The following is a 12,665-nucleotide window of genomic DNA, read 5'->3' as shown; positions in this document are numbered from 1 at the left end:
AGCAAAGGCTGTCTGAACAATCAGGGCTTTACTGAGCAAGTTTCTTTCGCCCGGCTGAGCACAATAAATGTTTTAGAAGCATACAAGAGTGCCAACAGTGGAAAAATTGTTCAAGCATCAAATCTGATCATTGACAGCTTATAGGAATATATAAACTGTTAGAAAAAATTGGAGTTCAGCTTGGAAAAATCACTCAAAATCTTCAAAACAAAACTAATAGATTTAAATTGGTTCTATACACAAAATTGGCAAATTGATTCAAAATCGGCATTTCAGACCCTTAACATTCATTAACTCTCACTCCGTTCAGACCCTTATTTATCGTGAGTATCTAAGTCCGTGTGTGTTTCCAAGACGGCACAAAACAATTTCCAATTCATTAATTTTGTTTAAATGGATACCATTCAAAATTTTATCACTCTACAAGGTTGTTAATATCTGTTGCAATATTAGGCGTCCAGATTGTCAATGTAGTTTCAGTGCTGGTTCAAGGCTTTATGCTGCGATAGCATGACATAATTAAATGATATTTAACTTGGTAGATTAACACTTAACGAATGCTCGTCGATCTAAAAAAAATCCATCCTCTATGATTATTTCAAAAAAAAAATTGCAGAGCAAATTAATTTCGGGTAAATACTACATAGTTCAAATTGAGACTCTTTACAATGTATATATATGATCAGATCAAATTTATTTCCGGGATCAATTTTATTACAATTAACATCAGAATACGAACCAATAACCATTTAACTTTACATTGACTACCAGTCACCACTGGCCAACAATAGGTGAAATAACAACTTGAACGAAGACTAGAGATTATCTTTCATGATCTGAAATTAAAGTTTCTTTTACAACCTCACACGTAGATTCAATTCCCCTTTAGAGCTCTTTTTACCCAAGTAAGCTCTCCTATTTCTCAAATGAAACTCATCAGAAGTCAAGGGCATTTCAAGAACTGTGTTTCGGATTTTGCACTCAAAGAGAAAATATCAAAATAGATATGTAAGAGTTAAATGAACAGCATTTAATAATATTTACACTGAAATACAAAATGAAAACCCACATTTTTGCAACCGAGAATACCATTATGAAACTTAACCAGAATCGATGAATCTTTTAAAAAAACTTTTAACTCCACTAAATATCGAAGCAACTGAATATTAAGCCATCTCTAGCCCTCTAATCTTCTGTTTTCCATTTCTGATCAACAACCATAAATGACCTCTGATTCGTATTTGGGGTTAGAAACGATTGCTCGCATTAACAACAACAGATAAAAATGAGATTTAGCAATGGTAAGTCTGCATGTCGGCAAAAATGTTTCAAAACGGAGTAAAATTTGTATAACTCAAAATGAACATTTGCGAATCCGATATCAGTTTACGTTTTTTCCACAAGTTGGCATGTTGCTTGCACTGAAACTGAAGCATCGTTAACTACTCTTCTCACTAATAGTGATTTTTTTCGTCTAGTCAATCTTGACTGTCGAATATATTTTCCTGACGAAGACGCTGGTTCCCACGTAACCGAAAGTTCCTAAAAAAAATAGAATTCATAGACTCTTTAGAAGTAATCGAAGTTACTTTACTTCTAACACATAAGAAAAGCGGCGAAAAAAACAAACTCATGAAAACTTTGGTGTCGATCCGAAAAAGATCTAGATATAGTAACCAGCCAAAAGTCGCTCCATTCGAGTTTAATGACGCATCAAATTGCATAACAATATTACAATTTTTCTCTGAGCTCTAATGAAAATTTGCATCTATAATAAGCACCCATTTATGAAACATAGCCATATGGTTGGAAAAGTGTAGAAAAAAGTAGGAAATTGAAAAAAATTTGATGAAAAACTCTGGAAGATATCAAGTTACAGCTCTCTGAATTGCAAAAAAATGTTTCTGATTGGCAACTTTTCTTAATGTGACCTTTGAAACTTGAAGTCTTTTTTTTTCAAACCACGTTAAATTAAAATTGAGCGTGACTAAAGTTTGCGGCTTTATAGAAAAAAAACGAAAACATTACGACCTATAAAGGTGATAACAGTCAAAAAGATGATAAGGACATAGCAAACATACCGTAAAACAGTCATTTCAAGTACACAGAAAAAATACTGAGTTTTTTTGAAAAACATTCAAATTTCCAAAAAAATATATGGCCTCGGCGCTCTTGGATTTTCTAGAACAATTTATGATTGACACTTTTTGATACAATAAGCCCATTTTGAGAAAACTGGCTCATTCAGTATTTTTTTTTGTTCCGCAGCAAAATCTGAATATTAAATTCCACTTTCGAAACTAGAAGTCGATCAGTTGTTTGTGAGCTTTACACTTTAGTGGTTCAATAGTGGAGTTTGCCTCCCTTTTAGCAAAGGAAATGAACTGAATTTACAAAGAAATTAAGTCGAAGTGCGAAAAAAAATTTGAGCCTGAACAAATTCTAAGACATTTACTAAAAAAACAAAAAAAATCATCGCGACCTACTTAAGAGTCTGAACTATTATCATCGATTCTCAAACATATTTAAGAGTCATCAGTTGTTTGAACTTTTCTTACAAACACAAACTAAATAAGTATCTTCATTTCGTTCATTTCCATATCAAAAACGGCAAAAAAAATAAAGAAAATCAAATTCAAACAATAGATACCAGAGAGCACGGAATTCAATCTGCGATCTCCCAACCAAGAGTGACTTGTCTTAACTACTTAATTGTGCCTTCTTGACTAATACTACTTTCACGTGAACTTTAGTTCTAGATATAAGGCAGCAAACATTGTGTTCTTAAGTAAGTGAATATCGTAAGATCATGATCTTAAACTATAATTATGCAGAAGTTGTCATTTATATAGGTGAATTCAGTTAGAAACAAATGAATGATATTAAAACACTACGCTCTCAAGCTGGCTAGTGTAAATAGCTCTGAGAAATGGTCAAAATCAAAATTGCAAGTAGCATTTTTCATGCATTAGCATTTTTGGTATTGGAGAGCGTTATTTGCCTTCACTTCTGATTTTGAAGTTAGTTCAAAAATAAACCAAAAATCGAACCGCGAAAAAAAATTGTATGATAAAAACATTGGGGCTTTTTCCAAACAAAATCTATTCAAAAAATCACAGCATATTTCTTGAATTTGTTTGAAATATTTTGACATAAGTTGCGCTTCATTCTTAATAAAAAATAATTAAAACAATTTGACACATGCCAATAAGCAAACATGCTTATCACTACGAGTGATGCTATCACAGCGAAAGGGAACTCTTTCATAAGAACAAAACAATGTTTCAGAAGAACATTCAAGCTAAAACTGCTCCAACCGATATGCAAGGAATGATAAATTGGTAGATTGACTGACCGCATAGTATTCCGAGACAGACGCAGAACACCCCCATGTAGGAGAAGTAGAAGGCCGTCTGGAAGAAGCCGAACATCCTAAAAGCACACAACAGAGGTCAACACGGCTGGTCAAAGGTCACCCACCTATTCTCAGTCAATGATGTTCATTTAAATAAACCTTTTAATGTAATTCATTTTTCTCGTTTGTGGAAAACCTAATTTAAAAAAACTTGTACGCTGTACTAAAACTGTTCTGATTTATTTTATAGGCAACTATTTTTTTTTCTAATGGATATCGCTGCTCTCAGTCGACATAAGAAACTGAATATTGTTTGGGTTACTGCTGCTTTTTGGATAGTTGCTTGTTTTTTTTAACCGACCTCAGATTCCCCGAAACACAATACATGTACTTCAACGGAAAACTTCACACGCCTCCCTTGAGGATGAAAATTCTAAATTCTCAGCAGATTATGAGAAAATAAATCAATATCCTAGCAAAATAAAAGCTTTCATTAGGTAAATGGCGCTGGATTAGAAAATCAAGAGCACTTACTTGGTTTTGAAGAAGAAGTAATATATGCAGTATAGATACACGTAGAATGAGCACGAGGCACCCGCCCAGAAGCTAGTCCACTGCCTGAAAAAAAACAATGACTTTTAAATGTCGCTAGCAGTAACAGACTAAATAATGACCTGTTGTTAAAACCAGAAAAGGACCAAATAATGACCTAAAAAAGACTATCGAAAACTGAAAAAGCTGCGAAAAATGAATTCATGTTTTAGCAAGATTGCTATTTATGAAAATAGCAGCTGGTTCATTATTACCTTAAGTGAAATCTTCCCTATCATTCATTACCATTATACATCAAATTTACTCAACATCAAAAACCAAATGACATCAAAAAAATGCGCTACCCTGAGCAATATTTCAATCACAAAGTATTATAAAAAAAATGAAGGAAGTCATTTGAAGATAATGACCTGTCAAAAAAATAACGACCAAATACTGACTACTAATGACTGGTCATTAAAAAATGACCATGAGGTCGCCCTAGTCACCCACCCAGTTCGACTTTGGTCGTTCGTTTAATTACAGCCAGTGATGTCCATTTAAAATAAAATTTGAAATTTAAATTGAAATTGTTTTAGAAAATTATAAAAATTGTTGGCATCAATTTAAATTTTTCCACTATTTAAATTTTTCTTCATAAATTTATTTTTTCTTTAGACTGTTTCTTGCAGCTTTTTTGCCAATTTTGGGGACATTTCGCAAATTTGTGAAAAGAATTCCAAAGCAATTTTTTGGGCGTATCTATTTGCTATAAAAATTCATCAAGTTTGTCGTGAAAATATAGATTGTTTGCTTTTTCTGCTGAATTGTGAAATTAATTATCATGAGTAAACTCTGTACTTTGGCGGATCGAATACCGCCGGACCAATTTAATTTTTTTTTCAATTTGAATTGCTCGATTTAAATTAAAATTTTTCATTTAAATTGAGAGGGCTCATAATTTCACATTTAAATAAATTGAAATTTAAATTGTTTTTTTTTTAAATAGACATCACTGCTTACAGCACTCTATATTCGTTGATTACGGAAGTTGATTAGTACTTTTGTCTCTTCTCTTCAACAGAGAATGACTTTTCAAATGATCGAACTATAAACAATTAAAATTGCGATTAAAAAAAGTTATGCAACAACTTCAAATAATTCAAGCTAAATTTCCATCACTGTTTTCGTAGAGAGTAACTTAAAAGGCGAGTTTCATAAGTCATACCCCAACAACTAAAGTTGCGCGTGCTTAATTTTAGGCTTTTCTGAAGAAAACACTGTAATAAGTGAAAATTTAATTCGACAATCAAAACTTAAAAATTCATTACATTCAGGATTACTAAAACCAAAACGGAAAACAGCTTCGTATATTATCGCTATTCTTCGCGGAAAATCCCATAGCAAAACACCGAGCTGGAGAAACTGAAATTTCGGTAAACCATGAAATCACACATTAATCTGAAAGAAAATATTTTTTCAATCAGATCGTTGAAGTGTGTTGCTTTCGATTGGTCACAATTTTTTATTCATTTGGTCCTATTGTCAAGACAATATTTCCTTTCACTTCGCTTAAAAGATTAGCGAGTGAAGGATTAGGTGTTTGCTGCCGTGAGGCTACGATTTGTGTCAGGCGACAATTAAAAGTAGGCTTAGCTGTTAATATGGAAATTGAATAAAACGGTGAAAAATGTGCAAGGAGTTTTGCTGTGGCTTTGGGGGATTACAACCCGATGATCGGATTAAAAGTTGATTTAGCACCAGTTTCGAACTGCCTAAAACACTTTAAGACAAATGATTAAACACTTTAAGACGCACTTACCATCGGTAGTCCTCGGAGTTGAGTAGGAAGTAAATGGCGACGATGGTGACACACACGGTGACAATCATGAGGATGATGAAGACCAGGAGCATGAAGCCGTACACGTAGTAGATCTTGTAGGCCCAGAAGGAGGTGAAGATGAAGTACATCTCGATGAAGATACTCCCGAACGGCAACACTCCTCCCAACAACACTATCATCGCCGGCTCCATTATCCTACACACAGTTATCAAAACAATCATTCTATATGACAATAGTGACAAAACTTTATATACACCATTACTGTCAGAATTTGATAGAATGATTAAAATCAGTCGCAATATCAACACTTCCTCGAGAACTTAACAATACCTTACTTGTAGTTAAAAATCGTTTTGCTTTTGTAAAAGTGAAAAAAAACATCATTATTTTTTTTGTTAAGCCATTGCATGCTATTTACGGACATGGGCCGAAAAAGTGCTATTTTTTGGTCAAAATCTTTCGAAAAGGGGTAAAAACGGAATTTCTGGCTTTTTTTCGTCAAAACTTGCCTGCAGCATTAAAATTCTAAAATTCACCCAGAGATGCAAACATCATGTTTTATTGCCATTCAATCGACTAGCAGAAAGCTCGACAAGCATAAAAGTTTTAAGACTGAAAATCGTATCGACTAGCATAAAAATTGTACTATATAAGTCAAATTGACTAGTAACTAGTAAATAGGGTAACTAGTAACAAAATGCCACCCCTTTAAAGAGATAATTCAATAGATAAGCATATGTAAACTTTGTACCTAGTAACGAATCCCCCCCCCCCCCCCCTCCCCGCCCTGCAAAAGGGTGGAAATAGTTAAAGAGATCCGTCAAATTTTTTAAATCAATAATTTACACTAGTGCGGGGATTTAGAGAGGGGACACATCATTTACATCACAGATCAGATCCCCTCGCCAACCAAAGGGCCCCCTATGGTATTATTAAATGACCTCCATTTTTGGCAACCAGCCCTGAAATATTACTTTTGAAGGGGAGCGCGCGCTGAAAAAACTAGATGTTTTGGTCAAAAAAATCAGAAGTGCCCAAAACGGTATTTTTGACTAGTTCTTTTAAAATTTGCCGACGCAGAATATTTGGTCAAAACAGGGTCTTTAAAACGATTTGCGAGAGCTCGGAAACTCAATTTTGTCAATTTAAAAAAATGACAAAACTTACGAATATTTTTTTGAAATTACCCTCCCCACTCGAGAAAATCATAGATCCCCTTGATTATATACTTGAAAAACATAAATCAAAATTGTTTTCACTCATTTCATAAATTGTGCAGCACTTAGAGCTCGGTTCAAAACATAACAGTTCGGGGTGTGACTGATCACAACTTTTCTTAAATTTCATTTGCTTGTTGGTTGCTTAATTTATCCAGTTTTCAATTTCTCAGAAAAGCAAGTTTCAGATCGAAAGGATTGTTGTTATTGTTCTTTTTTATTTCTGAGGAAAAAAAGCTTTCAATATTTTGCTAGTCGATACCTTTTCATGTTTTCAAACTTTTATGGTAGTCAAGCGGTCACCATTTTATGGACCAAAAAAGCCAGACAAAACTATCAAAATCTTTTTGAAAATCCCCCATCCACTATCATATAGCTAATATACTAGATCTTCCCTCCCAAAATCCCACAAACCTCAACTGATGACCATATTAAAGAACATAGCCAACCGACAGTTGAAAAACATTAAGAACGCAAGAAAACAGAACAAGAAATACTGACTTGTTTTTGAAAAAATCTGATCTTTCTTATTTCAAAAAAAAGATGACCTTAGAGTTAAAGCTCTTTGAATTTTTAAAACAATTTATAATTGTCACTTTTTGATGAAATTAACCCAATTTGACAAAACTGGATCAATAAGTGAAATTTTTAATTCGCTGGAAAATCAGAACATTAAATTCCTCTTTTGAAACTAGAAGTCGATCACGTTTTCCGTGACCTTTACATTTTTGCTATTTGATAGAGGAGTTTGCCTTCCTTTTATCAATGGAATGCACTGAACTTGAAAAGAAATCACAAATCAAACCGCGAAAAAGTAAAATTGAGCGTGAACAAATTTTAAGACATTTAAAAAAATCACCAAGATCTATAGAGTTATCACTACGTTAATTACTCTTAACAAAACCCAACATGGATATCAACTAACCATTTTTTCTCAGGGATGGGTCGTGGCACTGCGTTTACTCTGCACGGAGCATCAGGGAGTCCCGCCAGATTTCTTCCAAGGATAGTTCCCACCAGAGTGAGAGGAAGGATCACGAAGAGACAGATACATGCCACTGCCATCATAGATCCGAACGGGATGGCACGGGAAGCGTGGTAGTACATAGCAATGAAGTTGATGCCGATTGCTGTTGCGGACACGTAGGCTGGGATCAGGAACGCACTCACAAACATCTGGCGGATCCAACTCTTACCTGGACGAAACGCAACAGAACAGTTTAATGCAAAAACAATTTTTACGAAATAGTTCATTTTAATTTTTTTTGAGTTAATGGTGTCAATAACTGACCAGTAGCTAAAAACGAGCTTGACAAAAAAAATCATTCGTTCAATACTGTAATAAAACCTACACACGCCGTTGTTTCGAAAATCATATAACGCTGAAAAACATAGCCAACAGACAGTTGGAAAAGAGTCAATGCTTACAATTAAACAGAAAAAATACTGACTTGTTTTTGAAAAAATCGCGAAATAGATGCCCTTAAAGCTCTTTAAATCTCTAAAAGAATTTATGATTGGCAGTTTTTCGATAAAATTAACCCAATTTGAGAAGACTGTATCAATAGGCAAATTTTTTATTTCGCTGTGAAATCTGAAAACTAAATTCCATTTTCCAAACTAGAATTCGATCACGTTTTTCGTGACCTTTACACTGTCGCTGTTCGATAGTGGAGTTTATCTTTCTTTTAACAAAGGACATGAACTGAACTCAAAAATAAATCAAAAGTCAAACCGCGAAAAAGACTTCCTGAAAAAAATAATTGCGACCTGGATAAGAATCTGAACTACATTCATCGACTCTTAATCAGTGATTCAATTTCAAGTTAAGAATGTCTACCTCTACCTTTTTAATCGACAAGCATCTCTCGAAAAAAAACCGAATTAGTTTGTGAAAATACCGACCTCCCATCCTTGCGTAGAGGCTTCCGCCAAAGTATCCATTGACTGGCGAAGTGGCGGCATACACGAATATTGCAGTGCTCAACAGAGATCCACGCCTGCAACAAAGTAAAAATTAATCTTAAAACTGAATTAAATGTGAAAACCATTAGGAAAACCTGTCAAAAAGCAACCAGTAATGATATTTTAGAGTTTATTCTTAAACTCCAGCTGCTGCTCTTAAATATTTATCATTTTCTAATTATTGGTTCCTTTACTTTAGTAACTCTCAAATAAACGCATATGAAATTTTCTACAGCTCACCCCAATTTTTATTGCGAACTTTCAATGATATTCCTTTTTGCGTTGCAGCTTTACTCAATGAAATTTAGGTATCCAGCTGTCTGCAAGTAAAACTCTGAACAAATATGATCTCTTTGCAGTTTTTCCATAAATCTGCTCATACAAGAATCACCGAAGCAGTTCAACTTCAGTTAGTATTAACATCATTCCTTCCTTCCTTGCATTTATCATTCTTTTTACATATTTATATGAATCACTCTTTTGTCTCAAAATGTACCACTTATTTTTTATATAGCCCCCTTCCAGCTTATATTACGCTTCCTCGATTCCCCCTTTCGAAAAGTGATTTTTTTTGCATAAAAATGATAGGCGAAAACCTGGTTACAGCACATCTCGATTCATATAATACTCTCTCGATACTCCCTACGTATGTTATACTAACTCAGTATATAGCTCTCCGAATATGGCGAGCATGATGACGAGGAGGGAGACTACTGTGATCTGGTATCCAGTTCCCACCAGTGCACAGAAAAGGGTCCTATGCTCCCCCGGTCGAAATACGTCCCCATGCACCTGTTTCCACCCGTACTCGTCGCCCAAGTCTTTCTCCTAAAACACACACAAGGAGGTTGACAGAATCAAGATGTTGGCAGTTTGAGGCCATAAAATTGAGTTCGAAAATATTTCCTCAAAAAAAACCAGCAGGTCAAACAAGTATCGAACTGAGTAGTTCAATATGCACTGCTCTGTTGATAGTTCAAAAAATTTAATGAGAATATCTTTTCCTAATACACTGTTCGTTCTGACTTTAGAAAATTGTGCAAAATGATTTTTCTTTAGATAAATTTGAGTCAATATTAATTTTTGCAACTTGTTTACCTACCCTGAAGATTTGGATGTCCCCTAATCAAAATTTTAAAATAGCTAACAGATGGCAAGAAGAGTGTAAAAAGACTCAAGGAAACCGAAAAAAAAAATACGGATTGAAAAATTTCGATTATCGCCAACAGGGTCGGAACAGAGACAATGAACGCAAGTATATGAACACCCAAAATATGAAAACTGAACGTGAATTTTAAATAAAAAATAGGATCAATATTACGCTCAGACGGAGAATATTGAAAACTGGTAATGCCAAAATCAAGCTGGGTCATCTAGAGTATTCTTAAACGGTTCTTTTCAACATTTTTTCCACAAAGTCGCTCCATGAAACGTGCATTCGTGTCATTTTTCAACTTCCAAACTTTGAGCTACCAATGATATCTTTCTACGGTGAACCTTTTTTCCTCTATTTTTGCCACAAAATTGACGTTAAAGAGCCGTCACGAGAAGTCTATTTTATATTTGGATAAACTCGAAACAGAAAAGAAAAGTTTGCTTTTCGAAAAACGTCCATTTTTCTTTCTTTTTAAATTTTTTATTCACATTTTTTATTTGGGATGTTTCATGAAATGCAAATCTTCAAGTTTAAAGCTGGACGACTAGTCAAGGCAACAGAAATTGGGACGAAATAAGTTTATAAAGAAAATTCTAGTCAAAATTCAAATCACAACGCATACACTTGCCTTTTGATAGAATTAAACATCTTATTAACTTGATTCTAATTTACTTTTTTCTAAAATTAAACTTGAACAAAAATTTTAGCATGCATTATCAATATGCTCTGTCATGTCAGTTATAAGACCAAACATACAATTGAGAAACATTTTAATTTGACTCATTTTCAAGTCATGCAGAGATAGTCACAAGTGCAACAGGAATCAAAACACACTTAGCATCAGCTTAAGTCACTCAGACAAAATCTCAAATACGAAATGAGATTCCTGACAAATTTTGGTGCCATTATCAAACATAATTCTACTTATTTTTTAAAAACCTTATACTAGAATAGGCCGAGCCAATGGCTCACCCAGATATTTTAAAACCCGAGAAGGGAAAGGTTTATGTAAAACGCTTTGAAATTATTCAAATCAACGATTTCAGCATTTTGATGCGTTTAGACCTTCAAAAATGTTTGATTGAATCGATTTCGCATAACATTTCAACATTGACTTTTCTTGGACCGCTTAGATTTCTATCTTTACTCACTTAAAATTACGTTAATTCTAGGGTCGGTCGGTCATTGGCCAAATGTTGGTTACTTTAGAGTCCAGCCAAATTTGGAGGTAGCAAAAAAGTGGTAGCAAGCCAACAAGCCTAAGGGCCAAGAAGCCGCAAATACAATTACCATGCCAACAAGCTGAAAATTACCAAGCTAAAAATTATTTTGTTTATGCAACATATCAATAGATTGTCACTGTTTTTATTCAATTGTTACATAACTCTGATGTAATTTATGTTATTCTGATGTAATTTCGGCTTCAAGACATGGCGGTTTGTAGAAATGGCGATTAGTCGCATATCAGCCAAAAAAGTATCAAGTAGGGAATTGAGAGGCGATAACGCGATCGTTGACTTATCCCTTCACTACGATGCAATCTTATTAGTTGATGATATCTTTTCAAATCCGATTGATTCTGCAAAAAGAAGACTAGTTTTGTTTCAACATGCTTAATAACTAAAAAAAAAACAATCATATTTAACTTCACAAAAACAATGATTTCAAACTGCTGGTCTAATTTATTCTAAGTAAAACTTCAATCATACGTCATCTTGTCCCTTCACTTAAACTTTAGACCAGCAGCTTGGAATCCGTAAGTTTTTCGTGAATTTAAATAAGATATTCTGGTTAAGCATGTTAAAACAAAATTAGTCTTTGCATTTATAGAATCAATCGGAGAAGTAAAATATATCATCAGTTATTTGGATTGCATCGTAATGAAGGGATATTGAAGGGAAACATTTATTATCCAATTATAACTATCACGGCGCATAAAACATTTGCTTATTTTAGGTTTGATAACACATGAAAAAAATAAGGAAAATGCATAACACTACATAAATTTTGTGAAAAAAAACCAGATAATTAGTTTTTTTTCTTAATTTATATCAAAATGATTTAACTATTCTAAGACAGTGCACTTTTAAAAATAAAAACTAAAAACATGTTTAATTTTTAATCAGAAATAAAGGTAATCAAGGAGCAAGAAACAGGGGATATTCTCAAGTAAGCATGAAGGGCGTCAAACAAATTCACGAAATTGAAATCAATCTGATTAAAATCAGATAAAAATAGTGACGAAAGTGAATAACTCTCAACACCAGCCCCAAAATAAACAAGCGTCTTTTTGCAAAAAAGAAGGATTAAGCATTTCAGGATTCTTTTTTGAAAAGATAATTTAAAACAGGCTTTTTTTTGATCAAAAAGAAAACAGATCATTTATCAGAAACAATTTGTGATACCTCAGATTAACAAAAAAAAACAGTGCTTAACAAACACGGACCAAGTTAAGCCATCAACCAAACCAAAGAGGCTCAGCTTCTGCAAAAAAGGCAAATTTCAAGTTTCAGCTATTCTTAGCAAGCGTACATTTTAAAACTAAGATTAAAAACATAATTTCTGTTGACTAGCAAAAAAAACACAATCAAGGATCAG

The 12,665-nt window shown here is 33.8% G+C and overlaps 1 protein-coding gene across 1 annotated transcript in view; it reads right to left on the bottom strand.

Annotated features, from left to right (window-relative positions):
* Window positions 1-610: 610 nt before the first annotated feature.
* LOC134847704 (transmembrane 9 superfamily member 3-like) overlaps window positions 611-12,665 on the bottom strand; it is a 68,912-nt gene continuing 56,857 nt past the window's right edge. The window contains exons 8-14 of the mRNA XM_063864878.1: window positions 9,573-9,739; window positions 8,852-8,946; window positions 7,872-8,142; window positions 5,709-5,924; window positions 3,890-3,973; window positions 3,356-3,432; window positions 611-1,542 (exon numbers count right to left, since the gene is read on the bottom strand). Coding sequence (XP_063720948.1) covers window positions 1,475-1,542; window positions 3,356-3,432; window positions 3,890-3,973; window positions 5,709-5,924; window positions 7,872-8,142; window positions 8,852-8,946; window positions 9,573-9,739 — 978 coding nt within the window. The 3' untranslated portion in view covers window positions 611-1,474. The remainder of the gene's footprint in view (window positions 1,543-3,355; window positions 3,433-3,889; window positions 3,974-5,708; window positions 5,925-7,871; window positions 8,143-8,851; window positions 8,947-9,572; window positions 9,740-12,665) is intronic.

Source organism: Symsagittifera roscoffensis, chromosome 6 (assembly GCF_963678635.1).
Source record: "Symsagittifera roscoffensis chromosome 6, txSymRosc1.1, whole genome shotgun sequence".
In the NCBI taxonomy this organism is placed as follows: Eukaryota; Metazoa; Xenacoelomorpha; order Acoela; family Convolutidae; genus Symsagittifera; species Symsagittifera roscoffensis.
Note: the sequence above shows the minus strand (reverse complement) of the source record. Positions and strands in the feature narration are given on the sequence as shown.